Genomic DNA, 10,662 nt, shown 5'->3' with positions numbered 1-10,662 from the left:
CAGAATGAACCAATAGGAAGCATCGTATGGGCGGAAAACCTCCAACCAGTGTTTCGACTTAGACTACCGGACGTGTCGTATATTCACGGCCATATTGTATCCAGTAAATTAAATCTCAAGATTTGTTTTTAGCACTACAAATAGCAAGAAACGATAACGAGGGTCATATGAGTGGGACGCGCTTACGACGTGCACTTCTACACAGAAACCACTCGAGGGCGACACCTTCAACAACACCGGGCGGAACTATTCTTTTCGTGTGTAGAAAAGGGGGAGCGTTTTACGCGACGGACCAACATGTAAACAAGAGGGAATAACATTGGCGTATCTAGATAATGCTAAACGAGTCAAGCGGGGTTCCATGCGTATACTTAACCTGTGTTTTGATTTTTAATGTGAAAATGTTCACGTTAGCTAGCTCACCGTAGGCTAAGCGTAGCTTTCTGTTGAGATACGCCGGGAAAACGTTAGTGAATTTCTCAAGAGAGAGTCATGTGGGGTGAAATTGAGGCTCCCGTTAAAATACAACCGGATTTGTGTGATATTGAAGAAAAGAGCAAGTTGCCGGAAGAAGTGGTGACACTTTCTCCGAGATGTTACCTCAAGAGCATCGCATATACCCAACAGCCGCGACGAGACGCCCCGGTGAGATCCGTGAATCCGTTCATTCACCTCTTGTTCGTTACGTTCACGCATCCATTGTGTCTTGCTGTGCGGTGCAGGGCGTGAGCAAAGCTGAGTCTGCTTGTGTGAATAACATGGTGGAAGCCATTGCCGTGAGCGCCGGCCCAGTTCGGAGCCAGCAGATCGGAGACCCGGAGATGACCGTGGAGGAGCGCAGAGAGGAGCTGCTGCAGCAGTACAGCAGCAGACCGCTGGTGTTCCTGGAGCGCTACTACGTATGCGCACAGAGTATTATCACGTTTAAACAAGCATAGCTGCCATTATTTGTGTATATATATTTTTAGGCCTGGATCAAACCCCGGGACCTGTCGGCATTCGCTCATGTCTGCTCAGATCCGCGGACTCAGCACTACAGCAACGTGATCCAGAGACGAGCTGCAGCGTGCACCAACAGGATCAGGGTTCGAAACCAGCGCTACGCCGCCCTCAGGGCGCTGCAGAAAGGTTGTGGGTTCTATTCCCGTCGGCGAAGTTCTGTAACTTCCTAATTGACTTAGCTTTACTGTCGCTCTGTAAATGACATTGAACGGCTCAGCATTTCTTTGAACCTACTCCTGTTGTCCTGTTCTTCGGCCCTGAATCCTTTTCCAGAGGGCCAGTATTTCAGCGAGGAGCAGATGAGGACGAGGGAGCCGCTGCTCTATGAACAATACATCGGCCAGTATTTAACCGATGAGGAGGTGAGTTCATGTTGTTGTGGTGACACATAAAATATTGGACTAACTGTTCAGTTTTTAAAAGTCTTGCCGTTTGCTTTTTTTTTTTATTATTATTAATTTCCCAAACGCAGGTGTTGGAGCGTTCCCAGGAGGCCAATGCAGCGGGGGCAACCGATGCTGGCACGGGGGGGCTCGCCGGCCTCCTCCTCAACACCTACCAGGAGCATCTCATTCAGAATCGCCTACAAGCCGAGCAGGAGAGAGAGGAAGGCGCACAGGAGGAAGATGAGGATGAAGAAAAGGACGGTAAGAGAAGTTTGCTGGGTGGATTGAGTGTGTGCTGCTTTTTCTTTGACTCTTCGGCACATCTCCCGTTCTACCGTAGCGCGTTCGGTGCAGCAGCAGGAGGCGGCGCCCACCGCGGAGGAGAAGGCTCTGCTCAGGGAGGAGTTCATCAGTCAGATGCACCAGCGCTTCCTCGATGGGAAAGACACAGATTTCAACTACAGGTCAGTGACGGCGTTACCCAATGGGCTTCCCGCACAGAAAGTAGTAGCGAGAAACCGTGAAATGAAATGTTCTCTTCAGAGAAACTCCACGTGTTGCATTCAAAGCGTTTGTGCGTCCATTGCAGCGACGTGGACGAGAACCCGGACTATGACAACTTGGACATCGTCAGCAGAGACGCAGAGGAAAAATACTTTGATGAAGACGATGAAGAAGGGGGAAATGATGTGGAAGAAAACATGACTGAGTAGTAGTACCGTTACTCAGTCATGTGTGTTTGATGTTCACTGCTTTGATTAAACTGTCAATACAAATGTCCAAAATAAGGGTGTGTGGGTTTTTCTCTTCAAACCTAACAGATTAATGGAGCGTTTTGATTCAAAAGGTTTATTGTAAGTCCCGTGATGCTTGTATGTTGAGATATACAGCACTGTGTGTTTGTGAAGGACGGCGGTGGAGACATTAGAAAGGAAAATCAAATCATCAGTGCCTTGTTTTATTATTGCCGCATTATGAAGACACTTTGCTTTTTTTTTTTAACAATTCTGCTAGTGAACAAAATTGAAATGAAAATACTTGAAACAATTTGTTCCCAAAACTTGCTCACCGTTTCCTTTCAATCTCTCCAGCATAATTTAAATATGACCCTTTAATTCTGAACCAAACATGATTGTATTCATTTTGTGATCTAAACAATTATGCATATTTTGCCCTAAAAGTCATTTTAATGTGAAAACAAAAAAAAATCGAAATCAGGACTATTTGTACAAAAGGAGTAATGTGTCCAGACAAAGCCTCAGAGCTCGTCTCTCCTCTTAAATAAATTCTGGGTTATGGTTGGACCAGAGCCAGCTGGATACATCCTAAAGTGGTATGAGAAATGGGAACGTAAAGATAGAGCATTTTAACATTCTAATTTGTCTTAAGATGTTATCCCTGATCTCCAAACTGGGATGCGCTCCCACATTAAACGGTGTTTACTTTACTGCTGCTGGAGGGCAACTGAACATCTGTCCCACGACAGCTAACACATAACGGAACACGGGAACAGCATGGGGCTAGCTGATTATACGGCTAATCGACTGTAGGGAAGGGAATTCGTCACTCTGCCCAATGTGCAATGTCTTGTGGGAGTTGAAGTCTTTGCAGGCCAGTACCTGTCTGCACATGGGGCACACCTGGCAGTCCAGCTCCGCTGCAGCGTGAGCATCGGTGGCTGGCGTCTGCCAGACATTCTTCTTGTTCTTCTTTCCCCCTCCGGCGCCCGACTGCTTCGCTACGGCCTTGCTGTCTTTGTGGGCAGTCAGGAGCTCCTGCTGCTTGCCGGTGTCCGGTAAGAGCGCCAGCAGCTCGTTGAAGATGCGGTTGAAGTTTTCTCCGAGCAGGTCCTTGCAGCTGCCGTGGTACTGGGCTGCTGATATCACACTCTGGGGAAACAAGAGATTGTCAGAAGATAGTTCAGTCAGAACTATGACAACTTGCTTAAACTTAAACACTTCCAACACAGCATTGTGCTATAATTATTAATGTAGTCTCCTCTAGTAGTGTGAAACCAACCGCTCAGGGTCACACTTCTGATTATTACATGGCGAGTACCTGTCTGAACTGCGCAGAGTAGTTTTTAAACTCGTTGAACCGTGGCTCGTCGTCGTCAAGGTATCTTCTAATAGACCGTATCAGCTCAAAGTTCCTCTTATTGAAGTCATCTGGCACCAAATATGTGTTCCTGGACACCTCGGGCGGGCTGGGAAATCGGGTGGGTGGGGAAAAGCAAAAAAAAACATTCACTTGGTGTCGGACAAACACATCCATGCGAGGACGTCAAGCGATCCTGAAAAGGAGAGCGTCTCACAGGTCGACTGCAGGAGGGGCAGGCTCCACCACATTGCTGTTTAGAGGGATCCCCGTGAATCCGGGGGGAGGTTTAGGAGCGGCTGAAAAGCCCAAGCCGGGCGGAGGCGGAGGCCGTGAGGAGGCCTTCGCTGGGAAGGGGCTCTTAAAGCCTGAGGGACAAACACAAACAAAACAGAGCTCCCAAGTCAGCAACAACAATAACCGGGAACAATCTAAAATCCAGGAAGGAAACGCGTTCAAACTTTGGAATTTCTTTTTAGGTAGACCAGCTGGAAATTCAGCAGCCGCCCTCACATGCAGGCACTGTGGTGAACCGTAATACTGACAAAAATATCAATGATCAAGTCTATAAATAGGTTTAACAATAACACAAAAGAGAAAAACCAGCAAGGACAACGAGGACACGCATTTAAAAACATTCCTTCTTGCAGTGCGGAGACAGCGCTAACCACTACGCCGCCGTGCCGCCCTCCTGGACTTATTTGATCATGATATTCACTCTATTAAAACACTGATGGAATGATATTAAAGGGACTGGTGTACCTGGAGGTGGCATCTTGGTCTGGAGAGCAGGGAACTCTTCCTCCTGTTCAAGAGGAGCGTCTGCGTTTGGATGGGGCGCCACGGCAACCGTCTCCTTAACAAGAGGAGAAGACTTCTCAGAGTAACCATTTGCTAATCCAGACGTCAGCGCTACGGCCGCAGCGCCAGCCACGGTGTTGTTCCAAGTCTTAGCCGGAACGTTCTCCTTCTGCGCCGCCGTCTCCGCCAAGGTTGCGCTCGCACTTTGCACCGTCCCGAGAACCGAAGACGTGGACGGAGACGCCGCAGCCGTGCTCTTCTGCCGTTTGTTCTTCTTGCTGGCTTTGGAGGCCAGAGGTTGAGGGTTGGGGGTCTGGTGGGGAACGTTGGCGGCTACGGGAGCCGTTTTGCTGCCGCCTCCTTTGACGGTGAGCAGAGAGGAGATATCCAACATGGTGGGCACCGAGCGGAACTCCTGCTGCGTCAGCCCTCCGCTCTCATCATCGGACGGAGGCGGCGGGGGAGACCGGGTCGAAGTTGCCCTCCCGTTCTCCCCGACTTTGTTTTTCCTCCGTGAAGACATACGGCCTGAGGATGAGAGGGCCATCGGGACAGAGGTCACAGACGAGGGAGGAGGGGCTTGTTTGGAGGACGGCGGCGGCTGGGAGGGCGGCTTAGCTACAGCGGCGTTGTTGGCCCAAGCAGAGTTGATGCGAGGCGTCGTTCTCAGAGGCCGCATTTTTGATACAAGAGCAGGGAAATCCTCTTCTTTGACAGCGGCCGTTGTCTTCGGTTGGGCGGAGTAAGCCGGGGTCATGAGCGACGGAACAGCAGCGTCCGAGAGGCTGGGGAAGTCGTCTTCCTTCAGGGTCGTAAGGGACGCCGTCACCGCCATGGAAGCCGGTTTTATACTGGAGGATGGCAACAAAAACAAGAGAAATCAAACCGGGGGGGGGGGGGGGGGGACATGACCCGCGTTAAGGGTCTTAGTTTGAGCCGTGTTCGAGGCGTTACATGGATGTGGCAGCCGTCGCCCCTGAAGCTGGGGGGTCATCTTGGTCTGGATCAGGGCTCTTCACTGTTCTTACTGCAGAAACGGAGGCAACAGGAGAACGTCAGCACGGAAACTCCTGCTTTGTGTCGTTACTCCAAGTCGCCATGAAACGAGGACGACCCGTAATGACAACACAACAAATACCAAGCAACTTTTCTTTTTTTGTTTTCTCACCTGGAGGTCTGACCAGCCCAACCCCATTCCTGGATTCTTCTGGATCTGGTCTCTCCACCCTGTCCTCTCGGCCTCTCGGTTTGGGGACACTCCTCTCTGGCACCGCCCGCCTCTCCTGTCTGTACACAGCCATGGAGGCCCTCATAGCAGCCGCGACCTCTCTCTCCTCGTCCTCTCTGTGCGGACAGTTGTTCAAGTGAGTGACAACTTCGATAATTGATTCATCAGTTCACGAGAATAAATATTCATTTATTCATCTTCACGCTGGAGCCTATCCCAGGAGTCAACGGGCGACACCCTGGACAAGCCGCCAGTTCATCGCAGGGCCAGACAATCATTCACTACGGGTAATTTAGTGTAACCAATTCACCTAATTTGCATGGTTTTGGTGGTGGGAGGAAGCCGGAGTACCCGGAGAGAACCCACACAGACACGGGGAGAACATGCTCACTGAAAGGCTGCACGTCGGATTCGAACCCGTGACCTTCTTACTGTGGGGCAACATTGGTCACCATTGGGCCACCATGCTGCCCAAGAAGAAGAACAAATACAACAAAAAGAACTCGTCGTCTCACCGGGAGTACCTCCAGCTCTTCTGGGCCCTCTGAGTCCTCCCTCCTCTTACTGAGCGACTCATTTCCTCGTATTCCTCACCCGTCATCAGACCTAAAGACGCACAGACACACAGTTTGTTGCCATTTTTACATTTTGTTCTCAAATAGCTGCAGTAAATGTTTCCTAATTTCATCTTAATTACAACAAGACGTAACAGAATAATCGCGATATGAACAAGCAGGTTTTGGGAGGACGGGTGATCCACAGTCACACCGACATTCTCTAAGGCTGTGAACACTCTGCACATTATTAAACCATGCATTATGAACACATACACCAGTACCTCCTTATGATTGCTGTGATGAAATACGTAGATTTTTAATCCTAAATTTAGTTCTTCCTCATTCAGTCAACTGAAAGTTTTTTTTTGTTTTTTTTTTAAATGCTTTGTTCATATTTTTCATTTCAGCTCTTCTTGACACAAAAAAACTCGACACAAACACGGAATGACGAGATTCTCCCCAACCTTCATTTCTTCCCTGTTGCCTCGGGGCGTAGTTAAAGTGGAGCTCGATTTGGCGGTTGTGTCGAGCCTCTGCCCGGTTCTTGCTGTGTGCTGCAACCTTGTGGGCCTTGAAGTCGATCTCGGAGCGGAACGCATGCGTGAACTGTTCTGTAGCGCAGCTGGCTTCCTCACACAGATAGTGACTCTCTCTGAAGTGCTGTCTCAGGCACTGATAATCACTGCAAAGATGTAAAAAAAAAAAAAAATCCTTCAGAAAACCTGAAATTATCTTTAAGCAGTTAGAAAACTGATCCATGATTGTAATTCGAAATGGTGACACGCACCTGTAGTATTCCTGAGAACCATCTGCGTCACAGAAATGGCAGAAGAAGTGGTCCCTACGCAGATGTTTCAGCAGCTCGTCGTTATCCAGGTAACGGTCGTCACAGAACTTGCAGAGCGGGTGTCCTCGGTGACTGGTGTCATCCGGGTCTCCGTACGCTCGGTGGCGTGCGAGTTCCTTACGGTCATACCACTTCCGCTCATTGGAAAAGATCTGGTTGGAATAAGAAGAATAACGAATACGCCACTGAACACTCGATGGTACAGACCACCGAGGGGTGCGACCGTAATAGTCACAAATTAGAACTGTTTGTATTGAAAGAGCGCTATGTCACCATAAAGTACGCTTAAAATATTCTAATAAAACGTAACATGTATATGGAGGACTCTGGGTTGTATATTTCATTTAAAGGGGCAGAAACATAACATTACCTCATAGTATTATTTACAAACAAACAAGTTCATTGAGAATTAATTCTCTTGTTCCAATAATGCCCTGGACCTAAGTTGCTTGTTTTTGGTGGTGAGAGGAAGCCGGAGAAGCCACGGAGACAACATCCAAACTCGTCACAGAAAGGCTACGAGTCGGATTTGAACCTGCTTGCTGTGAGGCAATGGTGCCCAAACTATTTATGACTAAACTATGATAACTATCCTTTCAGTGTGACCTTTGAACCGCTCTCTGGAGGGACGACGGGCATGCTAATTGAGCAACTGGGTAACCTTGAGATGCATGGTGCAGAGCTTGCAAGAGAAGAGCTTGTGCTGCCTCCTCATGTGTTGCTGCAGATCATCAAACTTGGAGAAGACCTTGAACTCTGAACAATGGAGGCACTCCGACATCAGCAGACGCCTGATGACAGACACACAAGGACAATTATTAACCAAAAAATGGATAGTAAAGAGCCATACACTTTAAAAGATGTCAGGTTTCCTTAACTTATTATGGCTCCTTAATCCTCAGGTCTTGTAAGCGTTGCCGTTATTTAACAATAAATGAACAACACAAATATGACGACTGGATAATCGAACAGAACAGAACTGTACCTGTACTGGGAATAAATCTTCTCGTTACTAAAGAAGATATCATGATTCCTCTCACAATGGAACTGTTGGTATGGCAGACCTGAGAAGGTCACTCGTTTCTCCACAAACACCACCTGAGAACATTAAATCTGGATGTAAGACAATGCATTTTGTGATATTCTGGGTTAAGCGAGTAAATAAATAAACAAACAGCGCTTGGAGATGACAGATGGTGATTTACAAACATAAACACACTTATCATTGATTAAATGAGTAACGGCAAAGAGGATAATGCCTATTTGATTAGCACAGTCAGCTGCTACGTCAACCTGTTAGCTAAATCTACCTGACTTCAGGCTAAGCTGATAGACTTGCTAACGCTGCCGGAGCTAGTTTGGCTAACGACGGGGGGGAGAAACAAGAAATATAGTAGAGTTTGTAGACACCGTTATACGATAAGCTTTACTTAAAATCACTGTTTTTCATTCGACACGAAGCCCTATAAAGTTTCGCCATTTAAATATATCAGCTTGTTATCCATTACAGAGCTAAAAGAATGGTGCGGCCTAGCTAGCACCATCGCGAGCCATCCACGGGCCACAGTGCCGATGGAACGCGCACCTTATCGAGCTCCTCCCGGCAGACAGCGCAGTACTTCTGGTCGCACAACACCCTCATCTTGGTGGAGCACCTGTAACAAACCGGGTGGTCACATTTTCCTACGGCGAAAATGTCGACTTCTTCACAGCATAGGACACAGTGCTTGTCGGTTTCCTTGGTGATCGTTGAAGCCATGGTGTTCAAAAGGCACAAATTAACTAACTTTGATACTATTTATTGAGGCGATCCCAACGCTGCCAGTGCGCTTACGTAATTGTCAAAGTGAGCTGCAGTCACGTCATCGCGTCACGCTTTCAGAATCACGCATGGATTAAAACCAAAGCCAGAATTAATTTTTAAACGCGCATTTTTTTTACTATTATTCCAGGGCTTTTAATCTTAGTTATTAGTTATACTTATTTGAAAGATATGGATCCTTGTGTGGCATCTTGAACGTGATGCATCGCAAACCAACAAATCAATCAATTAAAATGCTTTTTGGGTCAAATATTTTCAAAGAACAAATGTACAGAACAACGAACATCTGTAAATAGAATAAAATAATATCTATATTTACATATATCAGTTTGGCATCATCTTATTGGAAAAAAATTAAGGCCTTACTTGAAAAATATTTTGTCTACTTAGCCTATGCTGTGCCAAACCTGTATATTTATCATTCAGCATTAATGTAGCTTCATAAATGTGCAGGTCACGCATATTATGCGCATTCGAGTACCGCCATACCAGACACATAAACACCACCCCATCACAGAAGTTGTATACAGTAATGTATTGCAGGCATCAAATTCAAGATGAGCGTACAACTTTGAAAAAATGATGAAATGTCTCTTTTTTGTGTGTCTTTGTCATCATTCTGCTGTAGGGGTTGAAGATAAACAGAGTCTTTATCTTCACATGAACCTGAGAGCAAAGAATGAGGAAGCATTTGGTTTTCATTTCATTTCAAATGAGTCTTGCACTGCATTCTTCACAAATCACTTTCTTGTTTTTTAGAGAAAGCCAGACGGTGTCTTGAGACCAGTAAATAACTAGAAGTGGATTATGAAATTACGTAATTTATACATGTTGTACAAGCTTTCCTAGCAGCTAGCGTCTCTTGCAGTGTTGGATGCTCAATCCCATGACCCTGAAGGTGCAGCTGGCAATCTTCTCATAGAGCAGGAACATGAGGGCAGCTGTCAGCACAACAGTTAGGCAACAACTTTGGCAACAGCACCCATGATGAAGACCTCAACAGATGACGGCTTGGACGGAAAAAAGAAGAAAATGTTACACTTTTGTGATCACGGGGAAGTATGCTGGTGCGGAGGATTTAAAACTCACAGGTTATCCTCCTCTACGTCTGATCAACCGGCCTTGAATGGCGGAACTCCTCTCAGCTGCCTCTTCATACCCACTGCTCATTCTATCCTTTCTATCCTCTCCTTTTAGATCGCCACATTCTCAACCCCATCTCTCCTCTCCTCCCTCAAAATCGGATTTCTCCTCCTCCTGCTCCTTTTCAAAATTATCTATTGCGATGCAAACGCATTAGAGCGGAGAGGGAATGACATCATCTTCACGGGCTGCGAGTCCAATGCCGACAAGGAACTCCATGGTACGATATTGGCGTGTGCCATTTTTGTGTTGACGCTTGATTAAGCATGTTCATGTTTATCCGTTCCAAAAAAGAAAACAATGCACGAGTTACAGATGCAAACATGTGGATTGTATGTGTTGCTGCACTGTGTGCGCCCTGAGAGGAAGCTGTGCGGCGCTGTGCTGCAGGCACTGAGCAGAGTGGGGTAATGTGCTGCCACTGCAGTAAATGAGGGAAAAAAGGGAAGAGGAGGGAAAAGAAGTGCTGCAAAAGTTGCTGAGCCACACAAAAGAGAGGAGAGACAGAGTCTCTTATCCTTAATTAGACTTTCAGCATCTCCCTCCTCTGTCACAGAACCAAAGCATGAACCCACTCCCCCCCCCCTCTCTCTCTTCATTGTCTTTTTAAAACGTTTTCTGTGCATGTTGAGCCTCTTAGGTTCATTTCGACTCCAACTTCCACTCCTTTCTTGTCGTCCCTCTGTCTTCTGTCTGTTGCCAAAATGTGTCTGTCAAATGGACAGAGGAGAAAAGCAGCAAACTAACTGCTATTTTCCATTTAGTTTTGTACACAACCT

At 47.0% G+C, this 10,662-nt stretch overlaps 2 protein-coding genes across 2 annotated transcripts; one reads left to right on the top strand and one right to left on the bottom strand.

Moving 5' to 3' along the window:
* The first annotated feature begins 122 nt into the window (after window positions 1-122).
* ccdc97 (coiled-coil domain containing 97) lies at window positions 123-2,186 on the top strand. The gene is made up of 7 exons (XM_068749675.1): window positions 123-645; window positions 723-899; window positions 969-1,128; window positions 1,276-1,364; window positions 1,475-1,649; window positions 1,729-1,852; window positions 1,978-2,186. Exons 1-7 carry the CDS (start codon window positions 493-495, stop codon window positions 2,099-2,101), a joined length of 1,002 nt encoding a protein of 333 aa, XP_068605776.1. The 5' UTR covers window positions 123-492; the 3' UTR covers window positions 2,102-2,186.
* Window positions 2,187-2,889: 703 nt separating this feature from the next.
* On the bottom strand, window positions 2,890-8,706 carry znf598 (zinc finger protein 598). Its single transcript, XM_068749674.1, has 12 exons — window positions 8,504-8,706; window positions 7,904-8,016; window positions 7,580-7,709; window positions 6,859-7,070; window positions 6,536-6,753; window positions 6,030-6,120; window positions 5,455-5,630; window positions 5,241-5,313; window positions 4,248-5,137; window positions 3,703-3,853; window positions 3,447-3,594; window positions 2,890-3,277 (listed from the first exon to the last, which is right to left on the bottom strand). The coding sequence occupies exons 1-12, from the start codon at window positions 8,675-8,677 to the stop codon at window positions 2,909-2,911; spliced, it is 2,745 nt and encodes a 914-aa protein (XP_068605775.1). The 5' UTR covers window positions 8,678-8,706; the 3' UTR covers window positions 2,890-2,908.
* Between the last annotated feature and the right edge of the window lie 1,956 nt (window positions 8,707-10,662).

The sequence above is a fragment of the Brachionichthys hirsutus genome, chromosome 16 (assembly GCF_040956055.1).
Source record: "Brachionichthys hirsutus isolate HB-005 chromosome 16, CSIRO-AGI_Bhir_v1, whole genome shotgun sequence".
In the NCBI taxonomy this organism is placed as follows: domain Eukaryota; kingdom Metazoa; phylum Chordata; class Actinopteri; order Lophiiformes; family Brachionichthyidae; genus Brachionichthys; species Brachionichthys hirsutus.
This window is presented reverse-complemented; position numbering and strand designations above follow the sequence as displayed.